At 51.3% G+C, this 19,889-nt stretch overlaps 2 protein-coding genes across 12 annotated transcripts in view; one reads left to right on the top strand and one right to left on the bottom strand.

The window, feature by feature from the left end:
• The window catches only part of DNAJC7 (DnaJ heat shock protein family (Hsp40) member C7), a 39,878-nt gene extending 30,115 nt beyond the window's left edge, over window positions 1-9,763 (top strand). For 5 of the 11 annotated variants that reach the window (XM_055257249.2, XM_063629034.1, XM_063629035.1 and 2 more), the window contains 5 exons: window positions 2,517-2,590; window positions 3,759-3,905; window positions 4,150-4,302; window positions 8,878-8,940; window positions 9,429-9,763. In XM_055257249.2, the coding sequence (XP_055113224.1) occupies window positions 2,517-2,590; window positions 3,759-3,905; window positions 4,150-4,302; window positions 8,878-8,940; window positions 9,429-9,466 (475 nt within the window). In that variant the 3' untranslated portion in view covers window positions 9,467-9,763. Of the gene's footprint in view, window positions 1-2,516; window positions 2,591-3,758; window positions 3,906-4,149; window positions 4,303-8,877 lie in introns of all 11 variants that reach the window. The other 6 variants (XM_063629038.1, XM_063629039.1, XM_055257250.2 and 3 more) reach the window with 4 other exon arrangements.
• Window positions 9,764-11,032: 1,269 nt separating this feature from the next.
• Window positions 11,033-19,608, bottom strand: CNP (2',3'-cyclic nucleotide 3' phosphodiesterase). Its single transcript, XM_055257251.2, has 4 exons — window positions 19,362-19,608; window positions 17,503-18,175; window positions 14,194-14,333; window positions 11,033-12,744 (listed from the first exon to the last, which is right to left on the bottom strand). Exons 1-4 carry the CDS (start codon window positions 19,362-19,364, stop codon window positions 12,295-12,297), a joined length of 1,266 nt encoding a protein of 421 aa, XP_055113226.1. The 5' UTR covers window positions 19,365-19,608; the 3' UTR covers window positions 11,033-12,294.
• Window positions 19,609-19,889: the final 281 nt, after the last annotated feature.

The following is a 19,889-nucleotide window of genomic DNA, read 5'->3' as shown; positions in this document are numbered from 1 at the left end:
ATCTGCCTGTCTTGGCCTCCCAAAGTTTTCTGGAATTACAAGCAGGCGTGAGCCACCGTGCCCGGCCTTTTTTTTTTTTTTTTTTAAGCAAGCCCCCAGCACCATAGAAAATTCTCGATTTGCTCAGAGGATAATTGGATGAAGGATTATTTTCTTCTTTGTTTATGTGCAAGAAATGAAAATAAGGAATTGCTTTGATCGGACAACTTCTTATCTTTGTAGTAGAAACAGAACTGCCCTTCTTGGAGTGGCTCTGCCTCTGAGATCACTACAGGGGAGACAGCATGCCCTGTTCAGCTGGCTGAGTATTTGGCAACAATCTCCTGAATCAGCTGGAATTGACAAGAAGTACTGGAGATTAGCCCGGGCCAAATCCTTACATCTGGCCTGACTACTGCTGCAATCTGCCTCAACTTAACCCTAAAGTTGGGGAGATGCCACCCACCCACATCTTTGCTACACATGCCATCATGAGCTAGAGTTCACCCTTTCTCCCTAAAGCCCTATTGACTTTTCTACTTCAACTTTAAAACAAAATTAAAATGTGAGGATATCCCTGAATTTTAAAAAGCATGAAGTAAAAATGCAAATTAGTATAGTTTGTTTAATATGTTACATATAGACCTAAAGAAAGTTCATCAGGGTTAATCATTTGTCACATCATTCTATACCCAGGGCTATCAGCTATCAATTTTCTTTTTTTTTTTTTTTTTTTTTTAATTCAGGATCCAGCTGTGTCACCCAGGCTGGAGTGCAGTATCAAAGTATCATTTTTCTCTTACTTCAAATTATATTACATTTTATTCTGTAAATTGATTCTGAACTCCTAATGTAATATTTATGTCCTGTGTTTGCAGGCCATTGGTTTTTTTAAAGTCATAAATCAAAATGATGCCACAAATCAAAGTCATAAATCAAAGATGCCAAAGATGTTGGGTTTTTCGTTTGCCAGCCACATTGGTAGCACTCTCCTGTCCTGGCCTCCAAGCTGGTGGGGATCTGTGATGTTTGTGAAAATGGGCTTATGCCAGGCGCAGTGGCTCACGCCTGTAATCCCAGCACTTTGGGAGGCTGAGGCGGGCAGATCGGTTCAGGTCAGGAGATCAAGACCAGCCTGGCCAACATGGTGAAACCCCATCTCTACTAAAAACACAAAAAATTAGCCGGGCGTGGTGGCACACGCCTGTAATCCCAGCTACTCAGGAGTCTGAGGCAGGAGAATCACTTGAAACCCGGGAGGCGGAGGTTGCAGTGAGCAGAGATAGTGCCATTGCACTCCAGCCTGGGCGACAGAGTGAGACTCCGTCTCAAAAAAAAAAAAAAAAAGAGAAAGAAAATGGGCTTGTGTGGTAGCAGGTAAGAAATTGAATCTCTGTTGTACAGCAGCTAGCTGTACTGCATGATCACTTCCCATTCCCCAGCTGACAGTGGCTGTCTCTGGAACTCCTACCACAGTCTTTAATTGGTAGGCCAGCCTTGGTGCCAGTGATTTTATCTGGGCATGGAAAATGCCACTTGCTTCTGTGGAAGAGACACTTAAAAGATCTGGCAGTTGGCCGGGCGTGGTTGCTCACGCCTATAATCCCAACACTCTGGGAGGTCAAGGCAGGGAGATCACGAGGTCAGGAGATGGAGACCATCCTGGCTAACACGGTGAAACCCCGTCTCTACTAAAAAAAATACAAAAAATTAGCTGGGTGAGGTGGCGGGCGCCTGTAGTCCCAGCTACTCTGGAGGCTGAGGCAGGAGAATGGCGTGAACCTGGGAGGCGGAGCTTGCAGTGATCCGAGATTGCGCCACTGCACTCCAGCCTGGGTGACAGAGCGAGACCCCGTCTCAAAAAAAAAAAAAAAGATCTGGCAATCATCCTGTCAAGCTTGATTCCTCCCATCTTGGGCCAAGGGCCCCCCCTTTCTTTTGTGCTACTGAAATAGAAGCAAACCTGTGTTTAGAGTTCCCTTTTCTGTCTCATTTACCTGCATCTCTCATTGATTGGTCTTAGTGGAGGGATTTGCCAGCAGCTGCCACTTTGAACTTGATCCTTTTAGTGGCTCACTAATCCCACTTCTATTCTGGATTGTAGCTAGTCCTGCATGTTTATGGCACTATAGGTTTCAAAGCTCTTTCATATCCATTTATTGACTTGATAATTTTTCTCTCGTGTGTTTCAACCCAAAGTAATCAAGTAGATCCCTTCACATTGCCTTTTCTAAGGCAGTCCAGTACCTCTTAGGTGGCTCTGTGTCAGAAGGAACTTTTTTCTCTTGATTACTTTCCGTTCAAAGCTGAACATCACTTTGCTGGTTGGATGCAAGTGCCATGCGGCCTCTCTTTTTATTTCCTCGAGGATTTGATAGCCAATTTTCTCTCACTGCTAGATTAAGGGCTCCTGTTTCTGAAGCATCTTACCAGAAGTGTGTGTCTCTTGCTTGAGCCATGCCTCTTGCCCTAGAGTGATCCTGAGAACCATTGCTATGTATGTCTGAGTGCTGTATTGCCTTGTATTTCCTTCTCAGTTACATGGACACAGAACAGTATGAAGAAGCAGTACGAGACTATGAAAAAGTGTATCAGACAGAGAAAACAAAAGGTAAGTTTAAATGCATTTGTTTTTCAGGGAACTGTGTGGACTTCTTCGTAGGCCATAAATCTGTACACAAGGTAGTTTGATTCAGGGATCAGGGATGTACCTAGAACTTATTTGATCACCAGCCAGAAAGAAGTGAACAAAGGCTGGGCGTGGTGGCTCACGCCTGTAATCCCCGGCACTTTGGGAGGCTGAGGCAGGCAGATCACCTGAGATCAGGAGTTCGAGACCAGCCTGGCCAACATGGCGAAACCCCGTCTCTACTGAAAATACAAAAAATAGCGGGTATGGTGGTATACGCCTGTAATCCCAGCCACTCAGGAGGCTGGGGCACGATAATTCCTTGAACCCGGGAGGCAGAGGTTGCAGTGAGCTAAGATTGCACGTCTATACTCCAGCCTGGGCGACGGAGCGAGACTTCATCTCAAAAACAAAAAAAAAAGAAAAAAAGAAAAAAAAAAGTGAACAGAGATCTTGAGTTGGGGCACGAGGCACCTATTTTCTGGTTCCAGATCCTCCCTGTCGTTTTCATTTCATTTTTTGTGTGGTGAGGCTAAAGTGAGGAACCTAAGTCTGGGTAGATTTTCTTTTTTCTTTTTTTTTTTTTTTTTTAAGATGGAGTCCTGCTCTGTCACCCAGGCTGGAGTGCAATGGCATGATCATAGCTCACTACAACCTTTGCCTCCCAGGTTCAAACAATTCTCCTGCCTCAGCCTCCCGAATAACTGGGATTACAGGCACATGGTACCACGCCTGGCTAATTTTTTTGTATTTTTAGTAGGGATGGGGTTTCACCATGTTGGACAGGCTAGTCCTGAACTCCTGACCTCGGGTGATCCATCCTGTCAGGTGTGATTCCTCCCATCTTGGGCCAAGGGCCCCTCCTTTCTTTTGTGCTACCAAAATAGAAGCAAACTTGTGTTTAGAGTTCTCTTTTCTGTCTCATTTACCTGCATCTCTCATTGATGCAGGCCTCCCAAAGTGCTGGGATTACAGGCATGAGCCACCGTGCCTGGCCGAGTAGATTTTTTTTCTAATCTCCAGAAGAAAGCACCGTAAAAGTCTCTGGCATGGTTAACAAAGCCTCTAACTCCCAGGCAGCTGGGCTGAGACCTGGTGAGGAAAAAACCAGAGTCAGATTTGTCCACTGATGCCAGATGTCTTCCTGTAGAACACAAACAGCTCCTAAAAAATGCGCAGCTGGAACTGAAGAAAAGTAAGAGGAAAGATTACTACAAGATTCTAGGAGTGGACAAGAATGCCTCTGAGGATGAGATCAAGAAAGCTTATCGGAAACGGGCCTTGATGCACCATCCAGGTAGAGTAGGTGTGGGGAGTGGGCTCAGTGGGAAGAACCCACAGGGCAGGCCAACTGCCAGACTCAGTCCAGAGGGGACCCCTTGGAGAGGTTCTTCAGCTGAGAATAAGGTGTTGCAGACTTGTGGACCCTTCAAATTTTGGGAAATGCCAAATTCCAAAATTAGACATAAAGTTTTTCTCTTAAACTTCGTTTTCTTGAAACTTTGATTTCCACTGAGTTGTTCTTTTACTCCCCACTTTAGATCGGCATAGTGGAGCCAGTGCTGAGGTTCAGAAGGAGGAGGAGAAGAAGTTCAAGGAAGTTGGAGAGGCCTTTACTATCCTTTCTGATCCCAAGAAAAAGACTCGCTATGACAGTGGACAGGACCTAGATGAGGAGGGCATGAACATGGGTGGTGAGTTGGCTGGGGCAGCCTGGGATGAATTTAACAGCTGTAGAATGTTAGAATTTTTTCCAAAGATGCTCCAGAGGGAGAGTCTGTTTGGGCCAAATCTGATCCCTGGTCCAAACAGTAATAGCCATGGAGTCAAACAAATGCAGTCAAGTGTGGCAGGTTCACAGTGTGCAGTGAGCTCTGAGGCGGCGAGCACTAGCAAGGGAAGGCTTGGAAGTGCAGAAAAGCATGGCCCCATGACTCATGCCTGTAATCCCAGCACTTTGGGAGGCCGAGGCGAGCGGATCACTTGAGGTCTGGAGTTTGAGACCAGCCTGGCCAACATGGTGAAATCCTGTCTCTACTAAAAATACAAAAATTAGGCCGGGTGCGGTGGCTCATGCCTGTAATCCCACCACTTTGGGAGGTCAAAGCAGGTTGATCACCAGAGGTCGGGAGTTTGAGACCAGCCTGGCCAACATGGTGAAACCTCGTCTCTACTAAAATACAGAAATTAGCTGGGTGTGGTGGTGGACACCTGTAATCCCAGCTACTCGGGAGGCCGAGGCATGAGAATCGCTTGCACTTGGGAGGCGAAGGTTGCAGTTAGCCGAGATTGTGCCACTGCACTGCAGCCTGGGCGACAGAGCAAGACTTTGTCTCAATTGAAAAAAAAAAAAAAGAAAAAAGAAAAATTAGCCAGGTGTGGTGCACACCTGTAATCCCAGCTACTTGAACCCGGGAGGTGGAGGTTGCAGTGAGCCAAGATGGCGCCACTGCACTCCAGCCTGGGCAACAGAGCAAGACGCCATCCCTCCCCCCAAAAAAAGCAAAACATGGCCCCTTTGGGGATCTGCAGGGGGCTCAGTCTAGGGAAGATAAAGGGCCAGGGTGCTAGAGGCAGGTGGTGGTGGAAGGCCGGCAAGTAGCTGGATCAGAGCTCAGAGGCCATAAGGGCTGTATGTGGTAAGGAATATGGGCATTTTTCTATTCTTTTTTACCCACTGCAAAGTGTATGCTGACATTTATGTGTGTCATACATTCCTATACACACTCACAGATTTTAATTTCCCAAAAAGACTTAGCATGATATAAAGCACACCTATTGTCAATATTGTTGCTCATTGTGGGCTCTCAGAGATAAGAGGCCCTGACCTGTGAGCTGGGTGCGGTGTCTCACGCCTGTAATCCCAGCACTTTGGGAAGCCAAGGCGGGCAGATCACCTGAGCTCAGGAGTTCAAGACCACCCTGGCAACATACAAAATACCAAAAAAAATTGTACTCTCTACTAAAATACAAAAAAATTAGCTGAGCATGGTGGCGCATGCCTGTGGTCCAAGCTACTCAGGAGACTGAGGCACAAAAAACTCTTGAGCCCGGAAGGCAGAGGTTGCAGTGAGCTGAGATTACACCACTGTACTCCAGCTTGGGCTACAGAGTGAGACTCCATCTCAAAAATTAATTAATTAATTCAGTCAGTCAGTCTTCAGTCTAAGTTGTCTGCCAAAAAATTTGCTGGGCATGGTGGCTTACGCCTGTAATCCCAGCACTTTGGGAGAACAAGGTGGGCGAGCCACAAGTCAAGAAATCAAGACCATCCTGCCCAACATGGTGAAACCCCATCTCTATTAAAAATACAAAAATTAGCTGGGCATGGTGGCACACGCCTATAGTCCCAGCTACTTGGGAGGCTGAGGCAGGAGAATCACTTGAACCCGGGAGGCTGAGGCAGGAGAACCGCTTGAACTGGGAGGCGGAGGTTACAATGAGCTGAGATCGCGCCACTGCACTCTAGCCTGGCGACAGAGCAAGACTCATCTCAAAAAAAAAAAAAAAAAAAAAAAAAAAGAGGACCTGACCTGTGAACAGTGCACAGACCTACCATCTCTTCCACTAAGAAAATCTACTGGGATTTTGTTTTTTGTTTTGTTTTGCTTTTTGAGATGGAGTCTTGCTCTGTCACCGAGGCTGGAGTGCAGTGGCGCCATCTCGACTCACTGCAACCTCCGCCTCCAGGGTTCAAGTGATTCTTTTGCCTCAGCCTCCCAAGTAGCTGTGACTACAGGTGTGCACCATCACGCCCAGCTAATTTTTGTATTTTAAGTAGAGATGGGGTTTTACCATATTGGCCAGGCAGGTCTGGAACTCCTGACCTCGTGATCCGCCCACCTCGGCCTCCCAAAGGGCTGGGATCACAGGCGTGAGCCACCGTACCCGGCCTTTTTTTTTTTTTTTTTTAAAGACTGAGCCCAGTCTGGGTGCAGTGGCGCCATCTTGGCTCACTGCAACCTCTGCCTCCCAAGTTAAAGTGATTCTCCTGCCTCAGCCTCCTCAGTATCTGGGATTACAGACACCCACCCCCATGTCTAGCTAATTTTTGTATTTTCAGTAGAGATGGGGTTTCACCATGTTGGCCAGGCTGGTCTTGAACTCCTGACTGCAAGTGATCTACTGGCCTTGGCCTCCCAAAGTGCTGGGATTACAGGTGTGAGTCACTGTGCCTGGCCTTCCATTGCAATTTATTTATTTATTTATTTATTTATTTATTTATTTATTTTACGTTTTTGAGACAGGGTCTTACTCTGTCACCCAGGCTGGTGTGCAGTGGTGCAATCTGAGCTCATGGCAACCTCCACCTCCCAGGTTCAAGAAATTCTCCTGCCTCAGCCTCCTGAGTAGCTGGGATTACAGGCACCTGCCGCCACACCCAGCTAATTTTTATATTTTTAGTAGAGACGGGGTTTCACCACATTGGCCAGGCTGGTCTCAAACTCCTGACTTCATGTGATCCGCCCATCTTGGCCTCCCAAAGTGTTGAGATGACAGGCATGAGCCACCGCACCCAGCCGGAATTTAAAATAAGAATGATGGTACTATATAGATAATGCTGAGTCCTCTCCAGTTCAGTGTGGGGGTATTTGTATTTAATAAACCTAGGTTCACCATAATAAACATGTTCCTCTGCCCAGTTAAGAAGATCTATAAGCAGTCAAAAACTAGTGAAGAGGTTTTGTTTTGTTTTGTTTTGAGATGGAGTCTTACTCTGTTGCCCAGGCTGGAGTGCAGTGGTGTGATCTCTGCTCACTGCAAGCTCCGCCTCCTGGGTTCACGCCATTCTCCTGCCTTAGCCTCATGAGTAGCTGGGACTACAGGCGCCCGCCACCACGCCCAGCTAATTTTTTGTGTGTTTTTTTTTGTTGTTGTTTGTTTTTTTTTTTTTTTTAGTAGAGACGGGGTTTCACTTTGTTAGCCAGGATGATCTCGATCTCCTGACCTCGTGATCCACCCACCTTGGCCTCCCAAAGTGCTGGGATTACAGGCGTGAGCCACCGCGCCCGGCCGTGAAGTTTTAAGTAGGGGCACTGTGGACCAGATTTTGGCTCTAGAAATATACTTGTGATAGAGGTGAGGAGGTGGGGGTTGGAGGGAGTAAGGAGGATGGAGATGGAAGGAAGACACAAAAGGTAGGAAAGGATTGGAGGGCAGAGTCAGGGAGTTAGTGGTAGACTCAGCAGGAGTTGGTTGCTATTCAGATGTGTTGGGGAGAGTGACAGGCAGAGCTGACTCTTGGGGTCATTCACTAAGCCAGGAGCCCAGGAAGACACACAGATGCAAGCAGAGAAACTCACTCTGGGCACGAGGTGGCTGTGGGATCACCTGGTGGGGATCAGTCCTTCTGTGAAGCTTAGGAAGTCAGTCAGGGATGGGGCCGCCAGACATGCTGTGGCCTCGAAAAAGTGCACAGAGCCAGTCAGGCAGGAGTTGGATTTTCCGGTTCTGCTGCTTTCGCTGCCATGTGATCGTGGGCAAGTTACTTGAACCACCTACATATGTTTTGTTGAGTATTAATTGGGAATGATACTTACCCAGACAAATCATTACTAGGATTAAGTAATGTAATGTATGCAAAGTACCTAGTACTTTGCACCTAGTAGGTGTTTTTGTTGGTTTGTTGTTGTTATTGAGACAGGATCTTGCTCTGTCACCCAGGCTGGGGTGCAGTGTTGTGATCATAGCTTACTGCAGCCTTGAACTCTTGGGCCCAAGTGATCCTCCCACCTCAGACTCCCAAAGCACTGGGATTATAGGTGTGAGCCACCACGCCCAGCTAATAAACCATAGCTTTTTTTCTAGCCTAGAGTCTACGGAGTAAAAGACATGGAATCAAATACAGTAAATCCTAGATCTTGCTCTTATATTTATTTTTGGTAATATTTAAGTGATACATTTTATCCTTTTTAGTAGCCGCTCCAGCATTATAGGGAGACAGAGTATGGGGAACGTCTTGTGTAAGTGCACATGGCATTCTATTTGTTGAGAAAACAGCCCAACGAAGCAAGCTGAAGCAGAGAAAGCTTCCTTTGAGGCAGCAGTTGGAAGGAGAAGGGAACATGTCCTAGGCGTGGGATCAGGTAGCATGTTTTGCACGGGATGGGGCAGGTTTGCTCACCTGCAATCTGAAGTGTTGGGAAAGGAGGGGAGTGAGACTCTCCAGGAAAGCTTTGGAGATCTGTTCTCAGTGTCATCAGTTCTCTTCAAACATTTCTAATTTTTCACCTTTTCTTCCCTTCCATGTTACTTGCCCTCCTCTACAGATTTTGATCCAAACAATATCTTCAAGGCATTCTTCGGCGGTCCTGGCGGCTTCAGCTTTGAAGGTAGGTGGGCCTGCTGTTCTTGGGAATTCCCAGATCACGAGCCAACACACTCACTGCCTCTTAGGCAGCTCTTTGGGAGTCAGAGGGGCCCATGAGTGGGGGCAGCTGAATTCTCATCTAGCAGGGCATCTATCCACTTGGCTGTTGCTAAGGATGAAGACAGGAAGGTTCCCAGGCACCCCTTGCCTTGGGACCTTTAGCCACTGCATCTCTGCAGGGTCAGGGAGACATCTCTGACTGCCTAGTACCAAGGCTTCTCTGCAAGAGCAAAGGTACTATATAGATAATGCTGAGGTCAGAAGCTACCCATGTATAATATAGTCACATGCTCCCTCTTGAACCCAAAAACAGCCTGAGCTGTTTGATACCCATAGAGTTTCTCTCTGTTTGAGTTTGAAGCAGCCCTTGAAGACTTTTCCATAATCAGAGCAAAGTGATCTTCCCTAGAAAATCCATAGCCAACTACCAACCCCTCTTTTCTCTTTCAGCATCTGGTCCAGGGAATTTCTTTTTTCAATTTGGCTAATGAAGGGCAACCATCCAGAACCCAGAAAATGCAGATTCACTCAGTTTAATCTTGAATGTGGAAACAGTTCACCTCCTCCCTTCATCACGTCTCTATGTACTTAGAGCAGTTTCGTTTTCTCAGTTGGATGCCCTGTGTCTCTGTGAGTGGGGTGGAGCAAAGGGAACCAGTGCCGAAGACTGCGGGCAGGGGAGGGAGGCGGGCGTGGACAGGGAGGCAGCTTGTGAATTTTTGTTTTACTGTTTAACTTTATTAAAAAAGAAGAAAAAAAGAAGAGAATAAAATGTTTTGACCCTTTCTGGCCCTTTGCTCTGGCATCTGCTTTGTCTCCAGAGTCTGTGAGCCAGAGCTGAGCCCGACCTGGACTTGGGGTGCAGCAAGCTGCCGCATGCGGGCTGTGGGCACCAAGCCTAGTGGCGGGTGGGGTACTCTGCCTCTCCCAGACCTGTCCAGCATGTGAGTGCTAGGCAGGCCCTGGCTGTGCCTCTGGGCCCAGCCTAACATCAGTCACGGAGAAGCGAGTTCAGAACGCATGCCCACTTTACAGTGGGGCCCCAGAAATCACTAGAAGCTGTGTGTGTCCAAAGCTCAGGTGGGTACTAGAAGCTGTGTGCGTCCAAAGCTCAGGTGGGTACTGACCTAGACAGGGCAGTTTACTTACAAAGACTCTCACAGTTCCTGTTGCAGTGTGGGTTTGAGGGAGATGGTAGACAGAGATAAAACCCTGCCTCCTGACCCCCAGACCCGTTTGAGGTGGGACAGGTGGCTCCAGAGCTCTGGTCTGGCCACTCACTATTTTTCGCAAAAGCCCCGGGCCTTCTCTGCTCCCTTTCTGCATGCAGGAGACACGCTGCTCACGGATGCAGCGGCATGCACCATGCTGTCCTGTCAAGTGTGGTGTTCAAGGTGAGTAGCCTTCCCAGGAGCTCTAGGCAGAGACTTGAAGCTCTAGCTAAAGTTCAGAGATGGCCAGGGAAAGGCCTTGACTAGAAAGGTAACTTAGGATTTCTCTTCATCCGAGCTCCTGCCCCTTTCTTTCAAGTCTTCCCCGGCTGGTGCCTTAGTCATGGTGAAATGATGCCTGAGTCAGGCCTGGGAAGTTTCCCATGTGGCTGACTAGGCCTCTGATGGCCTGGAAGGGACTCAAATGTTAGGTCTTCCCTGGTGCTTGAAGTTGCAGTGACCTGCAGGTGGCCTTCCCTAGAGAACTGGGAGAAACCCATACCAGGAGCTTTGGGTCTTACTGAGCTCTTTCTGATCCAGTGGGCTGGGGACACCTGTGGGCCTGGTGCCCTGGTTAATGGAAGATGAGAGGCTTTTGTGCGCCACGTCCCTCGTACCCAGCCAACCCCCACCTTCTGTATGAGTCTGAGGCCAGCCTCTGCTTTCTGCCTCCTCATGAAAGCCAACACTGTTCAGCTGCCCAACCTCACCACAGCTGTGCCCGGCCAGCAGAGGGGAGACAGGACCGATGGCCCCAAGCTGTGGGACAAAGCCAGTCCTAATATACCCAGCCCTAGGGAAGACTGAGCTGGGCACAGAAGGGTAAGAGAGACTGCACACAGCTAGGATTAACATGATTTATTTCATTATCAGTCTTACAAGTTGCTGAGGTTGGGCAAAGCCAGGATAGTAACTTAAATCCAAAGCACTTTTGTTGAGTGACAACCCAATTAGCAAGGCCCTGTTACTGAACAGAGGGCAGTGGAGGGCACCCCAGGAACCACAGCACACAGACCAGTGTTAGAAACCCCTTCTCAGAAGCAACCGGTGGGACTTGGCCCTTACCAGCCAGGGGTCTACTCCATTGGCTCTTGGTGCCCACCAGCCCCCGTTAGAGGAGGCCCAGAGGCCTCCAGAGGCACCATGGAGGCAAGATGGGCTGGGTAGAGAGCAGGACTGGAACTTCCTCACCAGGGTGCTGCCTCTGGCCCCGATCTCCCCATCCACACAGCGGAGCCACGCCACTGGAAAGGACGGCCAGTCAGCCCCTTCCTGGAGTGAGGCCCCCAGGCAGCGGGGATGTGGCGGCTGCTTAACTGTTCTGCTTTCTTCCCTAGTTATCAAACTGTTACCTAGTTATGGTGTGAAGGGGAGGGGGCAGGGACTTAGGACCCAAGGTGGGAGGTAAGCTCTTTTTTCTACCCTGGTAAATAGCCCCAGCCTTCTTGGGGCTACACTGATTAAGAAATGGGATCACTCAGGAGGATTGCTTGAGCCCAGGAGTTCGAGGCTGCAGTGAGCCATGATCACACCACTACACTCCAGCTTGGGAAATAGCAGGACCCTGTCTCTAAAAACAAAGAAAGAAAAAAGACAAGGAGATGGAATCAAAGCCCAGAGGTCCTCCCCTTCTCAGAGCCACCACTAGTTCTCTGTGACCATGGAAAACTACCCCCTGCCCCACTGCCTTTTGTCTCTGGTCAGTGGGTTTTGAGGGGCCCTGAGGTGTCTCCCCACTCACCCAGCTCTGGGCAGAGCAGCTGGGCTGGGCTGGGCTGGGCTGGGGCTGAGCAAACCAGAACCTGGAAGTAGGGCTCGGGGTTCTGGCTGTGGCCCCATGCCTGGCTTGGCCCAGCCTCGTTAGCTTTGGTCCAGGTTCCTGAATGGTGCCTCCCTGCCCACCTTGTGTTGGGAGTGTGAGCATTAGAGGGGAAGAGGACGGACAGGAAGGGAGGGTCAGTTATTTTACAAGTTTTTAAAAAGTTATAGGTAGGTTAACTTTGAGTAAAAAAAAAAAAAAAAAGTCACAAAACAAGGATCAAGCAGAGGGCACATTTCCCTCTCCTCCCCTTCCCTTCTAGGGGCGTACATGGTGGTGAGAACACTCATATGATGGTGCAGGACTGCAAGGCGCCCCCCTTCCGGCTGCCTTGCGTGGGCACCGGTTTGCCTTTCCCGTAGTACCCCGTGAAGATGGCCCTGACCTCCATGTTCTTGGCCAGGTTCAGCATCCAGCGCCCATTGCCCAAGGAATAGAGCTTGCCCCGGCTTAGCTCGCCCACCTCCTCGCCTCGGCTGCCCCCCTTCTCCTGCCGCAGAATCTCTAAGAGGTCAAGGCCCGTCTGCACAGCCTCTACGTCAGCTGCGCAGCCGAGGGTGATGTGGGCGCGGCTCCCCCGTGGCAGGTTGTCAGTGGGTGACAGCTTGTCCACATCACTCGGCCACAACTGCAGTTGCTGCTCGCTCAACTCCACCCGGGCCCCAGTCGTCTTGGGTGTCACAAAGAGGGCAGAGATGGTCAGTGTGAAGGCCTTGGAGTAAGATTTCTTTAACACCTGGGGAGAGTGAGAAAGAGGGGCCCAAGCTAGAGATGGTGGGCTCTTGGGGAACAGCTGACCCACGGAGGGTCCCTCCTGGAGGAGAGAAGGGGAAGTCTAACAGAAGTGAGCACAGCTGAGCAAGGGTTGGGTATAGACCCAGCATCCACTAACAACTGCGGCACGCACCTTCCATGGGCGCTGCAGGCTCAAGTGAGAAACGCAAAGGTGCTCAGACAGGGCCACAAAGGGAGAGCCGGACTTCCTGAGGGAGCCCAGCTCCCTGCACACTTGCTTCCGGCCTCAGCAGGCTGGCTGACCTCTCGGTGCCTTGGCTTCGTCACCCATAAAACAGGGAGAACCAGAGCCTACCTCAGAGTTCATGTGGTTATGGGAGTATCTAGGTAAAGAGCCCACAAGGGTGTCCGCGCACTCAACAGCTGCTACTGTTGGCACCGCTCAGCTTCCCCTGGGACCCAGGCAGCGCCCTGGAGGGCAGGGTGAGGTCAGACTGAGGTCAGACTTGCCCTTGATGGAAACCTGCTCTTACACCTTGGTTCCCATCTAATGATATGTCTGCTTGTATCTGATTCTTTGAGACAGCCCATCCCATCTCAGCATAAATGCTTTTCTATTTTTGCTCACGATCCCTTGTCCCAACAGTGTCTGGCATGAAATGGATAGTTAATAAATGCTAAATGAAGGCATGGTTAGGGATGGTAGCTCAGGTGTTACATATTCATTCCACTATGCTAGGGTGCTGGAACCACAGGGGTCAACGAAACTTAAAAACTCACCCTCAGGGGAGCTTCCATTTGGGAGGCACTCTAGTGAACAAACAAATGATTGTGCTAACCTAGGCAGAGAAGTGGGAGAGTGGGCTTGGGGGTGGACACTTGGAGGTTGGAGACTGTGTGGATCTAGGCGACAATGCCTAGCATTCAAGGATCACTGTCAGTGGCTGTGGGTGTAAGGTGCCAGCTGTGTGGTACAGAAAGGTCTCATACGCGTTAGCCAATAAGCTTCACTATCGTATGAAACTCCCTCACTCTGGGGCCAGGCCAGACCTCAGACCTGGGGACAGGGACGGGGACCTCAGTGCACCAGGCTCCCTGGGGGTGAGGAACTCCTAGTCTTTTGAAGGTAAAACAGGCTCAGAGAGGCCAGAGCAGGAGCCCACTGTGGACCAGGACCATTCTCCATGAATCTGCACAAGGCAAAGGTGCTTGGGGGCAGGCGAATGCACAGGCTGGCGGTACTGCCGGGGCAGGCTCCTTAGAACCTGCGGCTGAGGTCTGTGCAACTACGCCTGGGGACAGGGGAGCTAGGAGGAGGAGATGCCATTTTTCTTGAGCTGCCATCTGGTTTTTGGTCCCTGCCTGGCACTGGTACCTATCTCCAGAAGATGCTGCAGCCCCTTCTCCCCCAACCTCCCACCTCCCCCATGTGTCCCTGGGGAAGACTCACATCTTGTTGAGCATACTCCTCTGCCCCGGGAGCCTTCCCGTAGTCACAAAACTTGGTTGTGCAATGCAGCACGCCTGGGGGTCTCTTTCCAAAGTAGGTGACCAAGTCCATCTTCTCCCTGGGCTCATCCCCAGGGACAACTGCCGGGAGAAAAAGGGTGCAGTCAGGGCAGGGGAGCAGGGGCATACCAACACCCGCCACCGGGACCACAGAGGCCCAGCGCAAAACACTCGGACACTAAGCATCACCTCTCCAGCAACCCACTACAGCTCATTCATTGGTTAGTTGGTCAAACTAATGGCAACTTTAGAGCAATAAACAGTTAAAATTCTCAGGCCAGGTGCGGTGATTCACACCTGTAATCCCAGCACTTTGGGAGGCCGAGGTAGGTGGATCACAAGGTCAGAATTCAAGACCAGCCTGGCCAAGATGGTGAAACCCCATCTCTACTAAAAACACAAAGAAATTAGCCGGGCATGGTGGCAGGCGCCTGTAATCCCAGCTACTTGGGAGGCTGAGGTAGAGAATTGCTTGAACCCAGGAGGCAGAGGATACAGCAAGCTGAGATCGCGCCACTGCACTCCAGCCTAGGCAACAGAGCGAGACTCCGTCTCAAAAAAAAAAAATTTAAATTCTCTGGCTTTACATTGTATAGATCTTTCCATCTCTTCCCCAAACTCTAAGGCATTTGTAACAGAGGCAGGCAGTACAGGCCAAGGGACTCCAAGATTTACTAGAACCACGTCTCAAAGGGGAAGCAAGTCATGGGAAGTGGGGTGGAAAGAAAACAGAGGGCTGGGAACAATGTGGTACGGTGGAAACAGCCAGAACACAGTGAATACCTCAGCTCTGCCGCGTACCAGCCATCGGCCTGGGGCAAGTGACCGACCCTATCTTATCAATCCAGCACAACAGTTAGGGTGACCATACCCCAGTGTTCCCAGGACCACCAGGGAACTATCAGTAGTGCCCCATTTCACTCAGGGGCCCATCTGGACAAGCAGTCACAACGTCACTATCAGTTTAATACACACCTTGCAGGCCGGTTTGGGGGATGAGAGCCTATGGGGGGCCTCCTGGTAAAGGAAGGGTCTTGGGCTATAATGGGGTGACATTATGGGGCTGGAAGACACAAAGAGGAGTGGAGTATCTGTGATTCTGATTTCCAGACTCCACACCTGTGGCTGTCTTTGGAGTCACTCGCTTTTTCCTGTTACATTCTGAATTGAGTCCCCGTGAAGATGTCTCGCCCTCCACAGGGGAGGAAGGCCTCTCCTGAGAGCAGCCTTGCTGGCCCATTACATTTCTCCTGCTGTAACCCTGGGCAGAAAAAGATTCCAGTTTTCCTTTACAAATAAAACAGGCTGGGCATGGTGGCTCGCGCCTGTAATCCCGGCAACTTGGGAGGCTGAGGCAGGTGGATCACTTGAGGTCAGGCATTTGAGACCAGCCTGGCCAACATGGTGAAACCCTGTCTCTACTAAAAATTTATAAATTAGCCAGGCATGGTGGCGGGTGCCTGTAATCCCAGCTACTTGGGTGGCTGAGGCAGGAGAATTGCTTGAACCCGGGAGATGGAGGTTGCAGTAAGCCGAATTGCCCCACTGCACTCCAGCCTGGGCAACAGAGCAAGACTCCGTCTCAAAAAAAAAAAAAAAGATCTGGCAATCATCCTGTCAAGCTTGATTCCTCCCATCTTGGGCCAAGGGCCCCTCCTTTCTTTTGTGATACCGACCAGCCTGGTCAAGATGGTGAAACCCTGTCTCTACTAAAAATACAAAAAAAAAAAAAATTAGCCGGGCATGGTAGCAGGCGCCTGTATTCCCAGCTACTTGGGAAGCTGAGGCAGAGAATTCCTTGAACCCAGGAGGCAGAGGTTGCAGTGAGCCGAGATCATGCCACTGCACTCCAGCCTGGGCGACAGAGCAAGACTCCGTCTCATAAATAAATATTAAAAGCAACTTTGAGCCATAGTCCAGGGCAGAGCCACCAGCTCACAGGTGCAGGGCTTGCTCCTGGCCAGTGTCACTGCAAGCACCACAGTTCACTGCAGAGTTCAAGTTTAGGAGCTGAAAAAAAAGCTCTCTGAGAATCCATACAGGCACAAATTCCCTGCCTCTGTGCAATATACACAATGTCAACAAACCGAAGTGGGGCTATTTCAGGTATGAAGATCATCTAAAATTGGGGGCGGCTGGGTGCAGTGGCTCACACCTGTAATCCCAGCACTTTGGGAGGCCGAGGCAAGTGGATCACCTGAGATCAGGAATTCGAGACCAGACTGGCCAACATTGTGAAACCCCGTCTCTACTAAAAATACAAAAATTAGCTGGACATGATGGCACACACCTGTAGTCCTAGCTACTCGGGAGGCTGAGGCAGGAGAATTGCTTGAACCTGGGAGGCAGAGGTTGCAGTGAGCTGGGATAGCAGCACTGCACTCCAGCCTGGGCGACAGAGGGAGACTCTTGTCAAAATAAATAAATTAATTAAATTGGGGGCAACCAGAAATGGCCTAAAGGCATATAGATGGATTAGTGGGTGACACTTCTCCAACAGGTCACTCCAGGAGAGCCACCAGGACCCTTCTTTATCCCAAACCTATCATTGGAGCAAAAAGCCCATGCCAAGAGAGAACCCTGCTAGAGTGTCAAGAGTCCAAGGTTCCAGCCCGTAAACCCCACATCCCTCCTGGGTCCGTGTTTTTCCATCTGAAAACGGGTTTCGGCCTAAGTGTGAGACTCGTGTCTTCTGGAGCTGTAAGATGCCACAAACCCATGAGTAAATCGAGTAGCCCGAGGCCTGAGAACCATCCCCAGTGAAGTCACAATAGTCCTAGTTTTAATTTTTTTGCAGCTTACAATTTCATGTCATTATTATTATTATTTTTTGGAACATGATTCTGCTGCTAAAAATGCGTTGGAAAACACTGGGCTTGATTCCCCCTCTAAGGTTACATTAGAAGAGGACATATTTCCTGTTACTACAGTAATTTGTTTTTCCCACCTCCAAGACGGGACAGTGGTCTACATTCAGGCTGGGAAAAGGGTGTCGGAGAGAAGAGGGCTAGAAGGAAAGGTGTGGTGGGAGGAAAGGCGCTCTTGGAAGCCCCCGTGTTCCCAGTGTGCTGCCAACTCCCCAAGGCTACCACTGGGATGCACCACTTGCCCCTGCCCCCGCTGAGGTGAGCCTCTCTCTGCCTCCTGCTGCTTCGTGCCCCATCCTTTGAGTACAATGATGGTCCTATGCCTGCAGCACCCTGTGCCCAGCAAGGTGGGCTTATGAATAAGGCCCCACCCTGCCACCTACATTGTCGCAGCTCCTTCTTGAAGGCCTTGTGGTTCCCCAGCTCTTCCAGGAAGACCTGGCCAGCTTTGCGGAGGGTCTCAGAGCTCTTCTTGGTCAGGAACCAGCCGAAGTAGAGCGGCAGGAAGTCCTTCTCCAGCCCAGGCTTCAGCTTCTTCAGGTCATCAGCCGACAGCTGCCACTGGTTCTTCTCCTTGAGCTGGGCACAGTCCAGCCGCCACGCCGTCTTGGGCTCCACCAGCACCACCTGGTACTGGTACTGGTCAGCCATTTCAAAGAGCTGCTCCAGCCGTTCCCGTTCGTGGTTGGTGTCATCAAGCACAAGAATTCTGATGTCCCGGCGGCGGCAGTAGGCAGCCAGGTCCTCATCGAGCCGCTTGTACTCCTCGGAGAAGGCTCCTCGAGCGCCAGGGGTGATCTTGTAAGCGTCAGCCGACACCATCTTGGTGCCATCACGGTACTTGTCCACGATGACCCGTGCCAGCGTGGACTTGCCGCTTCCTGGCAGGCCGCGCAGGATGAAGAGCGTCTTGCACTCTTGCAGCGTGGCCACTGTGTCCTCATCCTGAAGGAAGGGAAACTGCAGCTCCGGCTTGTCCTTGGCCCCTGAGGATGACATCTTGCGGAAGAAGATCTTGGGCAGGAATGTGTGGCTTTTTCGGGAGAAGCCTCTGTTCTGTGTAAGGAGGGGAAGAGATGTCAGCCCAGGTCATTCGCGGGCTCCCCGCCAGCCTTACCCCTAGTCCCTAGACTGGTTGTGGGTGCCTTCCCAAGCGGGGCAGTGCTGGACCTTCTGTCCCTTTCGGTCCGGGAGCACCTTCCCGCTTCTGGTCGTGGAGGAGGAAGAGGGAAGCTTGTCTGAAGCTCTCCTAAGCGTGCGCTTTCCCCATTGCTGCCACCTCGGAAAGGGAAACGTGCTGGAGGCATGCAAGGCGTGCCAGGAGCCTGCGGTTCTGGGACTGGCCTCACTCTTATATGCTTGGCACCTAAGGACGTCCTCTTTGGAGGTGGGGGTCTCTGAGTCTGGGCCAAGCCACAGCTGCCACGGCTGAGTGCAGAGAGAAGGGTGGGGAGTGCAGAAGGGTTACCCCAAGACTGCCTCCCTTCCCCCAACAATGGCCGCAACAGATAATACTCTCTTGTCTGGCATGCGGGGACAATGGTCCCACAGAAGGGCTGGTGGGGGGCAGGGCAGGAGAGCACTGGACAAAGGCCCTCTTTCACCGAGCCTGCCACCTCCTCCTCTACCCTCTCCCGGCCCCCACAAAGTCGTGGTCTTTGTGCCTGTCCAGAACAGGGCAGCACAGGGCACCTGCAATTAGGATCCAGCTCTACCCGCCGCTGTGCTGTGTGTCAGAAGCGCCTCTCGGAGCCACTTGTTTTCCTATCTTCTAGAAGCCACAAGTGACGGCAGCTTTTACCGTAAAGGGTCCCCTCCTCTGAACTGGCTCCACCTCCCGCGCGCACTCAGGCGCGGGGCAGCGGTCCCGCGTGATGAGACTGGGCCCGGGGAGGGGGCGCCGAAACGGCTGCCCCAGCGCGGGCCTGCGTGGCGTCGGGAGCAGCTGCCGGGCTCCCGGCCCAGGCCCACCCTCCAGCTGGGGCTCCCAGGGGCGCAGCAGCTTCTGCGGTCCCGAGTCCCCTCCTGAGAAACGCCACCGTTTCCCTCTCCAGCGGCCTCTCCGGCACCCCGAAACCCCCCCGCTTCTCCCAGACCTCAGGGCTGCCCTGAGTACCAAGAAAACTGGAAGTCGAACCCGGAGCCCCGGGTCCTCGTTTGCAAGACGCTTCCTCCCTAGGGGCCCCGACACTCGTTTCCCGCCCCGGTGCTACCCCGTGCCCGGCCCCGCCCGGCCTCTCACCATGATGAGGAGGGGCGCCGCCGTCGCCGCCTCTGCCGGCACCAGCGCTCCGGGGCCGCCCGCCTGCGCGGAGGGACACGGGAGTCCAGCGGTGGCACGACCCAAGCCCTACCGCTTTACATAGCCCGGGGGCGGAGCGGGCACCCGGGCGGGCTGGGGGCGGGCCGTCCCCTCTGCGCGCAGGCGCCGCGAACCAAAACCCGAAACTCTCGCCGAGCGCGGGAACCCCGGGCCGGCCCCGCCCCCTGCGCGCGCCCGCTCCCCACGCGCACTCACCCACTGCGCCTGCGAGCTGAGCGGCTGCTAGCTTCTTCTGCGTGTTGAGGGGTAACTCAGTCACCCTCCCCAGTCCCGTGGATTAGCAGGAAGTGAGTGAGGCAGGGTCGTGCAAAGTCGGATCTTGTCTTTAATTTTTGATATTTTATTCATCATGGACTTTTGCATTAATTAAAAACTTTTTTTTTTTTTACTACATTGGATTAAAATATTATCATGCAATTTGCTGGCATTCCGGTAAACTTTGCATCT

This window comes from Symphalangus syndactylus, chromosome 20 (genome assembly GCF_028878055.3).
Source record: "Symphalangus syndactylus isolate Jambi chromosome 20, NHGRI_mSymSyn1-v2.1_pri, whole genome shotgun sequence".
NCBI lineage: Eukaryota > Metazoa > Chordata > Mammalia > Primates > Hylobatidae > Symphalangus > Symphalangus syndactylus.
This window is presented reverse-complemented; position numbering and strand designations above follow the sequence as displayed.